The 17405-nt window shown below is 40.2% G+C and overlaps 3 protein-coding genes across 7 annotated transcripts in view; all 3 read right to left on the reverse strand.

Annotated features, from left to right (window-relative positions):
• The window catches only part of LOC109485303 (regulator of G-protein signaling loco-like), a 47628-nt gene extending 37749 nt beyond the window's left edge, over window positions 1-9879 (reverse strand). For 2 of the 4 annotated variants that reach the window (XM_019788841.1, XM_019788842.1), the window contains exons 1-4: window positions 9465-9878; window positions 8825-9214; window positions 6307-7924; window positions 4124-4195 (exon numbers count right to left, since the gene is read on the reverse strand). In XM_019788841.1, coding sequence (XP_019644400.1) covers window positions 4124-4195; window positions 6307-7924; window positions 8825-9186 — 2052 coding nt within the window. In that variant the 5' untranslated portion in view covers window positions 9187-9214; window positions 9465-9878. Of the gene's footprint in view, window positions 1-4123; window positions 4196-6306; window positions 7925-8824; window positions 9215-9464 lie in introns of all 4 variants that reach the window. The other 2 variants (XM_019788839.1, XM_019788843.1) reach the window with 2 other exon arrangements.
• A 2436-nt stretch (window positions 9880-12315) lies between these two features.
• LOC109485304 (CDK2-associated and cullin domain-containing protein 1-like) lies at window positions 12316-16971 on the reverse strand. Of its 2 annotated transcripts, none has more exons than XM_019788845.1 (9): window positions 16720-16971; window positions 15864-15990; window positions 15310-15412; window positions 14860-14955; window positions 14491-14593; window positions 14174-14263; window positions 13714-13855; window positions 13119-13162; window positions 12316-12604 (listed from the first exon to the last, which is right to left on the reverse strand). In XM_019788845.1, the coding sequence occupies exons 1-9, from the start codon at window positions 16838-16840 to the stop codon at window positions 12564-12566; spliced, it is 867 nt and encodes a 288-aa protein (XP_019644404.1). In that variant the 5' UTR covers window positions 16841-16971; the 3' UTR covers window positions 12316-12563. The 2 variants fall into 2 exon arrangements, with proteins under 2 accessions (XP_019644404.1, XP_019644403.1); XM_019788844.1 differs by having other exon boundaries at window positions 15864-16008.
• A 295-nt stretch (window positions 16972-17266) lies between these two features.
• The window catches only part of LOC109485235 (CDK2-associated and cullin domain-containing protein 1-like), a 2126-nt gene continuing 1987 nt past the window's right edge, over window positions 17267-17405 (reverse strand). The window contains exon 4 of the mRNA XM_019788680.1: window positions 17267-17275. Coding sequence (XP_019644239.1) covers window positions 17267-17275 — 9 coding nt within the window. The remainder of the gene's footprint in view (window positions 17276-17405) is intronic.

Below are 17405 nucleotides of genomic sequence, written 5' to 3' on the forward strand. Positions count from 1 at the left end.
GTGCAACTTTACCATTTTGTTCCATAAAAGTATTCATATGTCATGCTCGATTAACAATTAATAAACTTTATTACAGAACAAGTGTACATTTAATAAGGTACAACATACGGTATGTTTTATAGCAACAAACATAATTATCAGACTCTTCTACCTTACTAATACAATTAGTTTGTAGTAATTGGTTTGCAATGGAAAAATTGGAAATGCTGGCACAAGATAATCAATATGAAACATCTCCACTTCAGTGATGTTGCTGAATGGACACACTGGAACACAGAAAAAAGTCTGACAAAACAGTGCCCTTATTTGGAATTGATCTGCCGCCAATCTGATAAAAGTTTGTGTCTATCCTGCCAATGTTCCATCGATAACATCACACTAGTGACTAGTCTCACATCACTGAGCTCATCGAGCTGTTGAAAGGAAGCAAGGAGAGATTCTTTCACAGATTACCACTAATTGAGTCGGCACACACTTATCTGGGAGAAGGGGGCACGTTCCTGTGCTGGTGGAAATGTTGTAAATGACTACCAGTTATCGACCTGCGGCTCTAATTGACTTTGCAAAGGTGACTGCACCCTCCTCCCTTTCCAGCTTCTTTCCTCGCACATCGAGGGTAAGGGGGTTACACAAGGTCGTCACGAAATACTTACCAATGTTAAACTTACAGAAATTTCACAATAGGAAAGTGAAAGGAATCTAGACCAGCTTATTAATAAGTCCATGAAATTGAATTCCATGAATTCAAGTTCTTTCACTGGTTGTGACAGTGTTGTACATGTAAGTGGATCTAGGGACTGCATCCATTTCCAGTTGCGTGAAAATTGGGCCTGTGACTGGAACTCCAGAGGCAGTGTCACTAAAGTAACCACTGGAATACATACACCTAGCTAAGCCTATATGTTCAATTCAGGCAACAAATAAGCACTGGCAATGATACAAAAACCTACAGTTGATTTCAAAGCAGAAGCGGAAGATTGTAATCATGTTTCCTGACATTAAAATCAGCTACATGTAGCCTAACATTTGCTTGAAGATGAACCTGAAGTGGTCTCAGGACCAAAACTAAGCCTGAAAAGGTCAGACAGTATAAATTAGTGTAATCTGGGCTGTCTCCAGGTTTGTATTTCTGTCCATCTCTCTCATTTTCTAGTGTGGTGGCCAGTAGGACCTGAAGCATAACTATGCAAGTTTCTAAGGTGAAATTGTGGAAGTTACAACCTATTTAATGCATTTTTAGAGGCAAATTTTCGTACAGCTGTTAATTATCTTCAAATCATGTCATCAAGTGCAGATTTCCTGGATGGACACTCACGGGGTAACATTTTTTCTGTTACCCAAAGTCTGTCACGGAACATAAGAGTGATGAGACAGTCCTGACAGAAATACACTTTTCCAAAAATTAAATACAGTAGGCCATGTTGTCAGCAATTTGTCAATTTTGTTGTCAGCAATTTTTCAATTTCGTAAAATTAATAGACATAGGAGTAAATCAAAGAGTTGACCAACCACTTTATATATCAGTACTTTTTCTTCTAAATCCTTCTATGGTCCTCAAACAGTACATGTACACATATTGCCTTTCATGGGTGTTCCATCTAAACCCTTTTCATCATCAATTCATCATAACAACAAAAGGCAGTCGAGTACAAAATAAATCAGTCGTGACAGGAAATGAAACAAATCTGCAGGAACTTGACTGCTAATGGTAGAATTATCGACCTACCGCTTTCCTGTAAACATCATAAAACTCTATCAGGTAAAACATATATCTTCTTTGTCAGGCACTATACAGTAGTGCACATTCAAGAGGTACAATGTAAGTAACAATGGTAGAATGAAGAGAATTGAATGCACTCTTGGCAGCTGTAGCAACCTTTCCCAGTGACTACCAAAGGATTTGGTCATTTTGTTTTACCGGTACATTGTGAATTAAAGAATGCAAATTTTACAGCTACAACAGAAAACAAATTACAAGACATTTAATGGCAACTGACACAGCTAAATGATAATATACAATATTTTAGTTGAACAAACAACAAACTTACAATATATGTATAACCTACAATGTAACTTCACACCATCTAGCAGTAATTGACAAATCAGAGAGATCTTCACTCTTTCAGCTACAGGTTTGAAAGGTCCTATATGATTAATATGACAGATTAACCAATTGCTGTTAATAAGAGGACATGCAATTTGGTATAGGTAATTACTAATGGGGCACACCATTGGATGAAATGGATAGGCAATTATTGACCTTAGTAAGCCTGACATGTAATTTCTGATATCAGGACATGACCAAGGACAAGCAATTTTTGCTTTGAATTTTTGATTGAACTAATATGACTGATAAAGGTCATGATTCCAAAGTTATCAGTAATCAAAAAATTTTAATCATTAAGGACAATCTAAGTCAGTCCTGGTTTTATAGGTACAAATACAGAAATGTCAATGTCTCAAATATCACATGATCAGGTCATCTAGAGGCAGTTTTATAGGTCAAGGGGTCACCACCAGACATCAATTTACTAGTTGTACATTTCCACTCCCAAAGGAAGCAATTACAGTATCCAATCTCCCTGGGTAACAGGCGTCCTCAGAGGCATGTTAGAACATTTTTTTCAGCAGACCCCTGAATTTTTAGTATGCTGTACGAGATCAGTTTATAATTAAAAAATTACAATTACATGAAAATAACATTGATATTTTTATCCCCCCGCCCACACACATACACATACTCAAGGTCTTGCCTTTTAATGTAATAGCCTTGGCTGAAAGCCCTGGTTGTATGTCTTCATACAACCAAACATATAAATCAAATCAAAACTAACTGACTGAGTTACAATGTAGACAGAGGCAGATCTGCCTAACTCTACAACTCCAGGGGAGGTGTGATATGGCAGCCTTTGGCAAGCTTGCTGTGGTACAAATCCTGCCAATCCCAAAACAAATTAGAAACATAATCCTTGCTTTGACTTGGCTACTATCACATACTACCGTTTAACAGTCAATGGCTGAATTATGCCCCAGAATTGTTTGGTACAGGAAAGAATAAAGAAATACATGTAGTACAGTACTACAAAACTGAGAATGGCAAAAAAATACATGAAGTTTTAACTATTTTCAGTATAATACTTACCAGAATCTTTTCATACTGTTCCTAAAGATTCATGCTTTTTCTAGAATGCAAAGTCGTGTCACCTCTACAGTGAGATGTTATGCATAGTTAGGCTATCCTTTGTAATGGAAATGAGGGCAAATTTCAGGGTGGGTCCAAAAGGTGAGGCTATGCTCACTGAAGCTTTAAATCTATCTGAGGACATGCGGCCGGTATGTAACGCTTACTATTAATTTTTTCATGGTAACTGTTTATTGTCTTCTTATTTTGGATGTCTGCCCATGGAAAAACAGTAATATATCGTGCTATGTAAAGGAAAACTGAGTCAGCCAAGAAAAGTCAATGCCCTTGGCAGGAACACTTTACAGTGCATGCAAGGTAAACATGGAACATGGTTCCTTTTTTCTGAAGAGGGTGCAGAGAGGGCAAGACTCGGACTGAAGGCAAGCACTACAAACACTGTTCCCCCAGCCTCACTTGTTCAAACATTTAAACACTGAGGACACTAAGTGCCCCCCCCCCCACACACACACACATCACCAGGAATAAAAGTACAAGTAGTACTATTAGTCACCAAAAATATGAAGGTTTTGTGCTGAGACCAAGAACAACATCAATTCCTTAGGAGAGGATTGACACAAGTTTTGTAACTTTAAGTGGTTTGAGTGACTGTATGTGGTTGTGGCTTCCAAAATGCTCTCAAACTGAGCAACTGAGATACATATGGCTTATTAGCTAGCCCTTCAAAGTAAACGAAGTATCACATGGGGGTAGAGAGGTTGATCCTTTTCAGAGCTAATCTAGTCATGGAGATTAGGGCTTACAATCACACAATGTCCATCTTCTAGTATTCTTATCCCTGATCCATGATGATCAGTTGGGAGTGATAGCATACGATAGACCCCTCTAGATTTTCACACATTGTGGGTAGATAGGGTGCTAATGAACCAAAACACCAGGTCATGACAACAACTGGTGTACGTGAAAAACAAGTTCCCTCACCTCGTGAGACTGTGTCTGTTGTGAGTTCTGCATCCGTGGTGGCTGGGCTGCCTTTCCTGAGGACGGAGCACCCTGTGTACAGCACAGAATAGAAAAGTTACTCAGACTAAACACATACAAGCACTCCCACTGTACAAAAAGGAGCCAGCCGCGCCTGACAATTTATTCGACCCCTGTGGATGCAGGGATTCACACCGAGCTGCCAACTCCAAACACCAGCTGAGAAAAGCCTGAATAGGGTTTCCTATTTGGCACCTCAAAAGGCCTGCGAGCCAGAACACAGTTGGTCAACAGTGTCTCCTCCAGTTCTGGACAACATTCTTCACAAGCCAGAGGGGAAGTTTGTTGACATGTTCTTGCCGCCCTGCAGTACTGAACTGGACTGGACAAAAAAAGTTCCTAACCTTACCACTCTTGCACAACCAGTACATACCTGGAGGTCATAACAGAACCTAGGCTATCATTACTGACCCAAGGGGTGTCTGTCTATCTTTGTATTTCTTACTCAGACTGACACCTGCCATATGGGGCATTTTCATGTGTTGTTTGCTTTCTTTTCTGCTGCTGTTGTTTTTTTTTACTGTGACTTAGATAAATTACATCTTTTTAGAAAAAAAAAGGAAATTGGCAAGATATGACTAACATGAGAAATACTTTGGAAAACATAATAATGTTGTTAAATACACAGTACTTCCACCAAAATAGAACAGATCTATTAGATTATTTGTAATATATGTAAACAAAATGAAACATTTAATATTAACTTAACAATATCAGAAAAACTTTTCTTTCATTTCACTTTCACTCCCACCCTTGTCTTGAATTTCCACGACAAAAAAACCCATTTCACCCCGCACAGCATGCTGTTTTTGAAGTGAGACACCAAGTCATTATTAGAATCAAGTATCAGCCAACAGGCACCGGTCTGTGAATGGGAAATATCCACCCTCTCAGTCTCACCACCTCTGGTATTGTACAGAAGCACACAAAACAATTCCCACACAATCAGGTACACTTATCACGCCTTATAATAGTCTTACACAGATGGATGATCTCCCTCTACAACAATAGCAATCCTTCTGATTACAGACTATTTTCTACTCTATCTGATAACATTTTCTATGGTAGTCTAGACACTAAGGCTTTACTGTAATCCATTGCATACACATTTTATCATGAGTTTAATCTGCTCATTTTTACAAACACACTTTCATACCCATGATTTTGATGCCAAGGAAACCTGGTGCTCTTGTTAAAGTTCAACTAAGTTTGAAATATTAATAGCTTGTGAGTCGTGACTATGGCGTGAGTATGAGTTTAATTACACACAGTCACCCTCACCTTTTACCAGAATTTCATCACCACTGCCAGTAAATACATCTTAAAATAGCCCACCTAACTCTCTTCACAATTCCAATTACTCGTGCAATTTTGAGCTGTTTTAAAACCAAAGATTTCCTAGATTTGGTACAGCTCTCTTCTAAAAAAGTGTGATCACTGCGTAAAATGTGCATGGAAAGATTGGAATTTTGTTTGCAGGTGGATCAGGTGCTGCATTTATAATGTTGATTTGTCCCCAGAAATGTGCAATGTAAACTAAAATCATTTCAATCCAGTCTACAGCTGAATGTCATGAAGATAACAGTGGTACTAGTTAGGCAGAAAATGCCACGGATAGACAAACAGCATGCAGTTTAAACTGCAATTGCAGGCCTTCTGTATCAGTAAGTACTGATGTACCGACATGTTTATATCAAGTGATTATCTGAGATTTTGAGAATGTATCATGGACTTAAAAACAAAACAAAACAAACACATTATTCAGGTGACAGTTTCCTGATAAAGAAGTCAGAACACCTGTTACAGCTTGTGGGTAAAAAGTAGAACAATTCAAAGCTGAAAATGGAGGGAATTGCTCTGTAAGTCTGTACCCCAAAAAATGTAGTCAAATGACTCAAAACCTAACAACTAGCAACAACTACTGACTGGTGTACACCACAGGAATGATGTGGCTTATGAGTATGCAGGTTATGTATCATATGTACTATTATTGGCACTTTGTGGTCACCCAATCTCTTAATTATGTGATTTTTTTGTTATTTATGTGAGGACCACGGGAAGAATTTCTGAAGTGTACCCGGTGATTATAGATAAAAATAAAGCAAAGTCAAAGTCACGCTAACCTTTTGTCTATTGCTGTTGCTGCCCTGTGGTCGTGCAGATGGACCTCTCCTGGGTGGGATAGGTGGAGGGCGGTCTTTGATCGGTGAGTTGGAGTCGCTGGAGCTGTAGTTGTACGCACGTGCGTCTCTCATCCTCCCAACCTGCTGCTGCACCAGCTGGTCCCACATCTCCACGTGCGGAGACGGGGAGGGGGGGATGCGGGGTCTGCTCTGGTGTGCCGACGGGTGTCTGGCAGGGCCGTGACTGTTCTGGGACGGGCTAGTCCTGTTCTGGAAGCTGGCCTGCCCTTGGTGGCCTCGTCTCTGTGACAAGTTCAAATGTGGTGGGATATCCGTCCTCACGCGTGGGGACAGTTTGGAATGTTTTCCGTTTGCCAATCCATTGGACGTCGGGGAATTTTCTGTCCCCCGGTTTTGGGGACCCTCCGCACCTCTAACTGGCTGCCTGTTCTGTTGCTGAGCATTTGGTCTCCTGACCTGCATCATGCCATACTCATCGCTGCTGAGATCAACAACATACACACTGTCATTGTTCACTCTGTATCCCTCCTCTTTCCAGTAACCAATCCCACTGTCACTGTTGCTGCTATTGCTATTACTCCGCCTTGGCGGCGCGTGGAAGGCATCTTGGTCTGGGAAGGCTTGCCATCGGGCCATTTCAATCTCGCGTGTCAACGTGCCCTCATCGTTACCTCTCTCCCCATACAGCAGTCCCACTGTACGTAGGAGAGGACGCGCTGAACGTGGGAACTCCTCACACCCTCCTGTTTCTGGGTTTGTAGTGCACGTTATAGAGAATTCCTGCGCTCTCTGAGCATGAATGTTGTGTGCACTTATCTCAGGGTCTACCATGAAGACGTGGCAAGATGTACCAACATTTAGCGACCGTTCGTCCTCACTTCCTGCATAGCAGCTCTCCTCATCCAGACCCCTCGTCGTGACAAGACCAAAGAACCTCTTATCATCTGGGAAGACGCCACTGAATGCTAGTCTTTCCACTGGGTATATGGCAATAGTTTCACCATTGTTATTCCGTAGTCTTACACTCCCTTCTCTCACTTCCATCAGGACCAGGGTATGTATTCTCTGTTCCATTCTCAACCTCCGTACACAGCTGCGGATGTTCTGCATACTCACAGTAGCCGAGTTCCCTTCTCTTGGCATCTCTATAGAGCCAAGGTACCCTACTATGACCCTTAGGAAGCAGTGTTCCTGGTCAGCCTCTATACATGCCACCTCTTCTGGTCTCAGATCAGGAGACATTGCAGGGTTCCAAGCCTCTCCCTCTTGGTCTGTTCTCCCCTTATCTTCCCGTTCGTTCATTGATGGCTGACTACGGGATCTCCGTAGATGCTGGTCCCTGGAAGAGTCGTTACACCCGTCATAGTTGGAAGAATCTGACGCCATGCCGGACGGATGTACCCTGGGCGCTTTAGGTCGCACCGCTGGAGGAGGGTCCTGTCCATTTGACCTGTTGACTTCTTCAGGTATTTCTGAGGTAAAGTGTGTGACAGGGGCAAGAGGAGACAGGAGTTGCTGAGTCTGAGGGCTGGAGGCGAAGAGTGCACCAGACACAATGTCCTCAACAACTTTCTCTGCTCGGCTTACATTTGGATACCTGTAGAAAGAGATGAAGGATAGTAAAGAAACAATAGTGTTGTAAATGCAACATCTAGTACTACTATCATCAATATGGTATTTAAAAAAACTACTTTAAAAGCAGTGTTAGCTAATTGTATACGATCCATACCCCAAAATTAATACCCATGATACATTCTCTTAGATTTTTTAGAATATAGTGAAGTGGAATTTTAAGGCAACGAGTAGCTTATTGTGTTTTGATTACAGCATTTTACCTTCTGCACAGACTACTGACATTCCTGTATTGAGTTTTTGATGATCATGATAGCTTTGCAATGTTTTTGTGTCCTTTTGTCTCCTGTTCTTACCTTGCACAAAAGCTTTTATAAACAAACAATTATTCCTTTTCAAGTCAAAAAGTCTTCACTAGTGTTAGACAATTATTGAACTGATACTGACTCTTAAATGACCTTTTAGATGTTGCTACAAGTTTTGTCCCTTGGGTTTAATAATTTCATCTTCTTTTCTACATGACCATAGTACACAAATTTTCTAAATGATTATAACAGTTACTTTGTTTTGTTTTGTTTTCTAGAATAGAGGCGAAATCCTGCAACATATCTAGAATACAATGTTTGAAAATCTAAGAAAATAGGATATTGTTTCCTAGAAATTCCTTGGGTCTTCAGCCATGTCCAGATTGAAACACTATCAACTATGCAAAACAAAACATCTTCTAAATTTCAAGTTCAATCCAAACACAAACTTTGTGCCATGTAGCTTGGCAACTAAATGTTTGAACAGCTTCCTGTTTAAGGCCACAAACACAACTGAAGTGCCACTTGAAGTTATCCAAATAGGAAATGATATATTAGAGATGTGCAGATGTGTACTGATTATGTTGATATCAAACCTATGAGTGGGGAGGGGGGCATACCTGCCAGCTGACCTGTCCCTCCCAGGTCTACCCGGTCGGGTCGCGAACCATTCGTCCTCAGAGCTCTCGGAGTCGTCCCCGTGTCTCTGTGCGATACTCAGTCGTAGGATGCCCTTACAGCCGCCGATCATCCTCACCACGATCTCGTGCGGGAGCTTGGCAACATTCTCCCCGTTGACTGCCATCACGTAGTCCCCGGGACGGAGTCCGGCCCGCTCGGCCGGACTGCCCGAGACGATGCAGCTCAACATGCATGGTACCTGTCCCGAGAGGGTGAAGCCGTACCCTCCCCTGCCCCGGGACACTTCTACCGACTTGAGGTTGGCGGCGGGACGCTTTTTTCTCCGCCTGGGTGCGTGCATGGCTCAGGCGAGGGGGACAACTTTACACCTGCGGTTGGGAATCACAACAAGTAGTCAGTCTCTGCAGAGTCCAAACTACTAATCTGTTTAGCGTAGTTTTCGTAAAAAGCAGCATCGCGATGATCAATTATTTCGCACACACATGGTCTTGACATTATCCTATGTGAACTGCATAATGTGAATTATCGAACAAAGTGCAATAATTTCCAGATATCTTCAAGGAAACCCAGGTCGTGCTGACGGTTGACAGAGAAACAACAAACACTCAGCCCTCCCACCTTTCAAGTATCAGAGTCCTGCTGGGATCACTCTTGGAGATCAAGTCCTCCCGCGTCAAGCGTCCTTGTGCTCTTCACAGACTTGAACACCACCTGTGAAGTTCTCATCGGGCCTGTGTACTCCATTTTGGGGAAAATTTCCACATTTCTGGGTCAGATTTTTTTCAAGGGACACCAGCCGAGCCGTAGACAAAAGAGTTTGCATTCCGTTTCGTCACATGACCGTAAAGCTAGCTCCGGATTGGTAACAAGTACCTGTGAATGGTGTATTTTGGAACCAGACCCCTCCGAAGAAATAATCAGCCCTTCATGCCACACGATTCACCTCTCTCTACTTGCAGCTGAAACTCGGGTGCTGATGGAAAACCAAGGGTGACTAACCCTTTTAGTTACTGTCGACTGAGATGTTTACTGTGCCATTTCTGATTTGCCTTCAGAGAAAAGGTGCAATTCGCATCTCTAGCGACAGAGTTTGGAACTGCAGAGTAGATGGCCTTGGGTCCTCAACGATCCTCTGTATACGTTACATTGTACATAGCAAAGTTTTCTTGTACATAACGTACGTATTTTCCTTCAATAAAAAACTGCTTGATGTCGCTCCTAGAATGGGGGCCAATTTGACACTGTCTTTGCAGTCACCCAAAACTTTATTGTGACGTGATTAAACAAAATACCCCTCAAGGCATAACGTTATATTTAGACTACAGCAAAACGTTGTGCAAGTTGAAGCGTAAAGGCATGGAATGCCATGATCATTGTTAACAAAAAATTTGCTATGGAGAACACAAGAATTAGATACATGTATTTAAATCAAATTTGTTTTATGTGAGGCATATTTACAACAACAGTGATGAAGTCTATTCACGCATCATTCTGGTCAGTCTGTCAATAAGTACTAACGTTACATAAGGCAAGATATACTTTGTGTCTGTATGGTTCAACTAGTAATGGTAATCTCCCCATCAATGTTACACACAAGCTTTGTAACCATCAGACTTGTGGCAATATATTACTGCGTTGGTAATATCATGCAATCTCTTGCTACATTTTTTATCATGGCAAGAGCAAAAAGGACAGACACAATTTTAAGGGTAGATAACAAACTGGAAACTAAACAATATATCTCAAATAAATTTGTTTACTATGACCTATAAGGGAGAAATGTGACTGGGACCATTGGGACATCCTACATTTTACATGGTAATGATCATCTGATGCACACAATGACACATATCGTTTCCTAATGTCTGGTTCAAGGTCTAAGTGAACGAAAGTAAGGCACTGAACTACCAGGTATATTCAGGTACAGACCTGTATGAACTTGTTTCTAATATTCTTTTTTCTTTTTACAAAACCTAGAAAAAGGCCTAATATAACAACTTCTATAACACAAAAATCTCATCTTTGCGTAGAATTAGATTATGTCTCACATACTTGTAATTAGCAGGTGATCCTGAAACACAAAAGTAGCCCCCCAAATCAGTCACAATTTGACACTGACTTAAAAAATATGCATTGAAATGCTGTACTGGTGTTTATCTATTGGGAAACAAACAATACAGGTCATATCATTAATGCATGACACTTCCATATCTTAGCTCTTTTGCCAAAAATAAAAATAAAGCACATTTTTTGAGACAAGAAGACTCAAATCTGTCTTTGGAACATAGACAAATATGGCAACTTCATATGCCTTTTTTTCTTGTGCACTTGTTTCAGTTGCAACATACCAGTATTAGTTTATGTTTCAGCCTCATCAGACCTCATCAATACTAATATAAGTTGTATTACCCGTACAAAAGCCGGGTTGTTCTGCATCACAAGTAAAATCTATGTGCAGTTGACTGGATGTTTGACTTTCTCTGCCATGGAAGCAACTGCTTCTCAAACATCATGATTTGTATTGCTTGTGTTTGCAGAATGTCCACATTACAAGGTAGTCTAGCATGTAACAGTTATACAGCCTTCAGCAATTGTTCCAATAATTTCTAATGGGGGATCAAAAACTGACTTCCCCATCACCTTGAGAAGCCAGGGATCTATATCCATCATAATTTCCAGGTAAATGTTTCTTCTATTGTTACTATAACTGATGCACTCCCTTGGCATCTCTGTCATATGCTGAATTCCACAACCTTTTGAGTCAATGCCTTGATTTGGCTTGAATTGGAGGGAGCCCATATATGTATGGATGGTAAATGTATGTATAAAAATCAGGCAGCCTTCAGGATTTCAGTGTTGGTTTCCAATAATTTCTACAGGGCTTGGCTGATCTCTTACACATGGTAGACAAATAATCCTCTACCAATATGACAAGCTTGGCCAAATGCTAACATTGGGTACAACAAAAATCTCAAGGTTGTGATTGTAAATACAACACGTAACTGGTACATGTGCCTCCATTGTTATGTGATGATACAAGGTTGCAAAAAAAAAAAATCAGTAGCAGCACTGATTGATTAAGACAGTGATTTCTAAACAACACAGAACCTGAGAACATTTCTCAAAAGGTGTCAGAATGGTGTCACGTAGATCTACATGTAATACGTGTACTAGCTTCGGCCGTCAGTTAACGACCCACACCTGGGCGAGCGGCCGCCAGTAGTGCAATTTAGCCAGGCAACATGTAATACCAGAATGGAAGTCTAAGGCTTTTAGGTAGTTTTGGAAATGTAACTGTAAGCTTGCACATATTTCTCATGCAAATCAAAAGACAGGTAAATGCAGACATTCTGTACCATTTTTCACAGTATGACTGTGCCAATACCATATTGCACCATTGTTTGTTGGCTTCATAACATGTCTCTTATACCATATCACTAAGTAGATAACAACAAAAAGAAGGACAAACTGATATTTCATACATGTATTTTGATATTTACTATTCTCTTCTTCAGATTGAAGTTAGGGCTCTGTGTTAAGGTAATGCATGAAGAAAGTCTTGGTATTGGAACATTTCCAACTAGGACAGAGTAAATACAGAACTGGTTGAGCTGTCCTACTACCGGTATTTGTGATAAAGTAACTCCTCTTTATTGAAACACAAGGCTGTACAAGTCGAGTGTCGTAGCATTGCAGCTGGGAATTTTTGAAACACTGTTAACAGCTGTTCTTTGGCATGAAGCTGAGAGGTGTTGGTTCTGCAAGGAAACAAAGAAGAAATAGCTTTACATTAGAATCAGATTATCATCCTCAGTTGTGTTCTGCTGCTAAATATATGTTCTAAAGGCCAGACATAATTAACAGATAAACAGAATAAAATGACTTCCGTGATAATTAGGACAGAATATTTGTAGGCTGTGCCATCTTTTCCTTCAATACTGATACTGAAGTACATTTATTTTGTAGCTTACTTTTAAAAAATCATTTTTTCCCCTTTCTCACCTTTCTGTGATGCTTCAACTTTCAAAGTTTTCTATTTTTGCACTCAAATTAGAAAATCTTACGTTTGTTTTTTTTCAATTCATGTAAGCCAGTCAAAATGGTAGGCCATCAATGTGTTACATTCATTCTTGGTATGCATATTTTCACTCTTATTCACCATCCTTATTTTCACACATTGTTACACTTCCAATATCTTCATTACAAGCAATATTTCAAACTCATATTTTCCAATCAAGCTGTAGTTGCACTAAATGAAAGTAGAGTACATACTTGTTTGCAGTTCATCTCCTGACCTCTTCCTACTTGTTTCTCCCCTGCAAAGAAGCAAATGAGAATTGATCATCTGTAACATTCAACATCTATGCCATGACATCAATTTGAATACTAGTATAGCATTTCTAACATAAGATTTGGACAAAAGGAAGCAAAACTATGATGGCATATTTCACGTTACACTATTTAAAGACATGAAAGAGTGATGTATAATGAACTACTAGTATGATATAAACCTATTTATTCTCTCACCACAATTGTGAATAAGTCCAGCATACAAATCAGTTTAGTGGTTAAAGCCCCATTTTCACTAGAGAGTGATCACTGAGTGACCATTGAGTAACAAATATTGGATTTGTTTTAACCTTGCTTTTATTACTGGAATATGATGCATGATGCAAAGTGTAAAAAATTAATTATATCTGAGAAATTGACTGAGCAATCTGTCACATTGTGGTCACCCATTGGTTGCTCAGTGGCTTCAGCCCCTAGTTTAGAGGGGGCGTTAAACAGCATCTATAAGTTTTATTACAATGTATTGTATGCTTTGCCGGAGACTGGTTCATATCATACTTTTATTTCCTGCTAATACCTTGCAAAACCCTCCCTTTCCAAAAGTTCCTGTTGCCACCGTCTCGTCTCTTCCACTATTCTGGGAAGGTCGTCTGCTGATACTTGTGGTAGGACATTGGGAATGAACCGTGCAAAAAGATCTGGATACTGTGGCGCTAAGTCTGCAGGAAGATAGGAGCATAAGCTTTCATTTTTGGAACACAGGTAAAATGACGCTACAAGGTTATCTAATGTTCAGTTCCTTTGAGAGCATTTCATGGCTTGAGCAGCAGTTTCAAACTGGGTTTTAAAAACTTGAAAGGGACTTTATGATATAAAAAAACATAAAAAACATAAACCATCTCCATAACAAAACATGGACTCTTCCTACACAGTTTAACAACAAACCAGCTCTTTCCTTTTAAAATGAAAAAAAAAAGAACAAGCCTAATAACTTGGGATCTCATTAGTACAAGGAGCAAGGAACAACAGTATGTTACCTGGTTTTAATGAGTGCAGGGTCTTGATAATATTTGCCATTGTGGGAGGTGACACTGCAAATGGCCTATTCTGTGCTTCTTGTAACATAGCTGAAAAAGAAAACACATGGAAGACATTTTGTAACATGTACATGAATGTATACCTAAGTCCAGAAAGTTCAAATACATCCTGTTGCTTTCTGAAGTTTCTTGCCTTTTAACATACAGTATATCTAAAACTTATACTCATATATTTGACCATAATGTGTCTACTGATCTGTCAGAAAGCTGTGATTTTGGCAACATAACTTGTTGTATGTAATATATGAACCACTCACGGAATAACGTGGATATGTGTTGTTCTGCAACATGAAGTGTGAAGAGCTTCTGCAGCTCTTCCTTCAGGTCTGTGTTCAGTTTGCTAGATACATAAAAACGATTCTGCAGAAAAACAAACAACATGATACAGATTATGATAAATCAAGAATACTACTAGATAGAAAAATCGATATAGCACTTCCTTCATAGGGAAGTACTGTATGCATTTTATCAGCAATATCCTGCTAAATATGTGTCTAAAACATTTCACCTAACCTGTGTAATACACAATTCTCTCCCTGTTTGGGGCCAAATGGGCCCCTTCCCTTACTAGGAGCCAGCCATGTTTCATCTAACAATAAAAGTTTAAACCGAAAATTGATACTCACCATGTAATTGAAGATAGGTGCAATTCCTCCTAATGCCTGCATGTACTGTGTCATTGCAAAATTAAATCTCTCCACATATGCATCTGGAGGGGAGCTCTGGAAAGAAAAAAAACTCTTCTAATCTATAGTATGATAGTTTGCATTTGCATAAATCTAGCATAACATGTATTGTTTGCATCTAGAATGTCATCTTACAAAGAATCTTAAATGTTCTTACACTACAGGTATTATTGTTCAAAGCTATGTTTACAACATGGATGCAACAGGGTTCTTCATGTGGGGTTTTACCTTTAAATAACAAAAATTCACAGGGTTATGGCTCCTTGTGCCTTTTCTTAAAACTTTACAGCTGCACATTTCTTTGACATAGTGACATAGACTGAGTAATGCCATTGGAAGTAGAAGTCCACCCATCCCCCAAATGAATACTGATTGTTCCCCTACACCCACCTTGAGCTCCTGTGATACTCTCTGTAGGTGACCTATGACCAGGCTCATTAGGTCGTTGTACATGCGCTCTGAATGTTGTTGACAAACACACTTGTACACACAGCTGGGGAAGAGGAAAACATCAACATGGATGTTTAAAGATCACTAACGTGAACAGCTGTGACTTGTGTACAGTTCACAGAGTGCAGACATCGTATGTACAGTGGTAAGGTCGTCTAATTACCACAACCCTGCAGCAAACTGCCAGCTGGTATTCTATGCACTTTGGTGTACTGTACGACTGAACTTGAATCTCACATGTACATTACACTTTACAGCATGTGGTAGCAGCTAGAGATGATGACAACTTTGAATTAGAGATTAAAAGCTTGTCTATTTATGTCATTTCTAAAGCTCTAAATCTAGTAATACATGTATCTATGAAGAGCTAAAACTAATGCTAGACTGGTTTGGTGTGGGCTGATGGAATAGAAAAAATCATTCCGATTTTCTGAATAAGTATGTATGACTATGTGGACTCCAGACAATAACAGCTATACTGTAGGCACACCCACCTGTACATTTGTTCATATGAGATAGGGATGTAGTCCCCGGGTGTCTGAGTTAGCAGCTGTACGATGGCATTCTCCAGCTTCGGCCAGTACTGCATCTCATACTCCTCCATACTGATGGCTCCCATCACTGCAGAGGGAACAATAACTACACTGGCTGTCATTATGATCAAAGTAAAGAGAACTTTCCAGAAAATTGCAAACACATCATTAAACAGCTGAAGTGTAACAAATTGTAGTAAACAAACTGGATTAACGTTACACAATAGTGTGAACACAGTGTGTATTCTAAATAGTACTGTACAGTATCTTCAAAAGTGAAAGCACAATTTTGCCAGTGCTTTCTCTTTGCTGCAGTCAATCATGTTATATTGAGGTCAACTGAGGTGCTAAGATAAAACTTGGAGGAGGAACCCCATATTTGGGCTAGTACCATCATCTTCAAAATTATTTATGTTACACCGTTCAGCCCATAATCTGCAAGTCCAGCACTGTACCCTCAGAGCAAGGACAGATGTCATTTCCTCTTCAAGCAATGATAAAGATTCCGTAAATTTATCTTCAGAGTTGCAACCTGCTATTTCCCAAGGGGATCCAAGTTAACTAATCAAAGTCGGCACCACAATATCTTTGGCTACCGCGAAGTCAGTGACAACAAGTCTCCTGCCATTTTTTTAAGTTCCAGCTTTTAAACCATCATAACATATTCCTCTCTAGCTAAACTGTCTTTGTTGCCACTGTGTGTATTCTTCAGTAAGAAGACACCAGCGCTAATGGAACGTATATACATGTGGATCGGTTGGATTTGATGTAAGTTAGTCAAAGAGCTAGTAGAGAGATGGGAGCCATTTGTACACACCTACTGGCCGGAGCAGGGACGGGAGCTTCTTGCGTTCCGCAGGCTTCTGGTCACCCTCGGAGTTCAGTGCTTGTTTCTCTGTCGTCTCTTCTGCACTCTGTTCTTCCATCGGTTCTTCCATCTTGAAGACCGTGTTTGTATTTGATCGATCCTTGACCTAAATACCATAAAACTTTCACCGAAACCGTCGGAACTGTCACCCAATATTGACGATGACGCAGTGCGCAAGTACAGACACGTCGAGAACCAAGCCGTGTTTCTGACATTTTACGACAGTTGCGATTTCACGACACAAACGCAAACTGGGTAGAACTTGCAGCGCGCGAATTTTGAATATTTTGACTACTCTCCAAGCAGAGGTTGTGGGGAATGATCGTTACCTTTTTATATATGGCCGGGTTTTTTTTGTCCTGATCCGTCGGTGGCAGCGGAGCTTCTCTGGCTAATGGATACTGCCTGGCCAATTTGATACTGTCTTTTTGCCACCGAGAGGGATCTGCTTGGAGATTATATTTTGACCCTGAGTATCAGACCTTGCCCCAAATAATTACCGAGTCTAAAAAAATACATACAAGTCACAGAGAGAAAGGTCTAATGAATGAATGAAGAAACGAATTGTTTGTTCAATAATGAATATTCGAACCAAAACCATGGAGACAGACCGGGCAATAAGAAGGGAAGTTCGT

The sequence above is a fragment of the Branchiostoma belcheri genome, unplaced genomic scaffold, assembly GCF_001625305.1.
Source record: "Branchiostoma belcheri isolate BF01 breed outbred unplaced genomic scaffold, Haploidv18h27 scaffold74, whole genome shotgun sequence".
NCBI lineage: Eukaryota > Metazoa > Chordata > Leptocardii > Amphioxiformes > Branchiostomatidae > Branchiostoma > Branchiostoma belcheri.

Coding starts and splice junctions, on each gene's coding strand:
- LOC109485304 (XM_019788844.1), bottom strand. CDS start 16,840: ATGGAAGAACCGATGGAAGAACAGAGTGCAGAAGAGACGACAGAGAAA. Junction 14,956..15,309: donor GAGTATCACAGGAGCTCAAG/GTGGGTGTAGGG, acceptor TTTTCTTTCCAG/AGCTCCCCTCCAGATGCATA. Junction 13,163..13,713: donor GAAAGGGAGGGTTTTGCAAG/GTATTAGCAGGA, acceptor GCTTCTTTGCAG/GGGAGAAACAAGTAGGAAGA.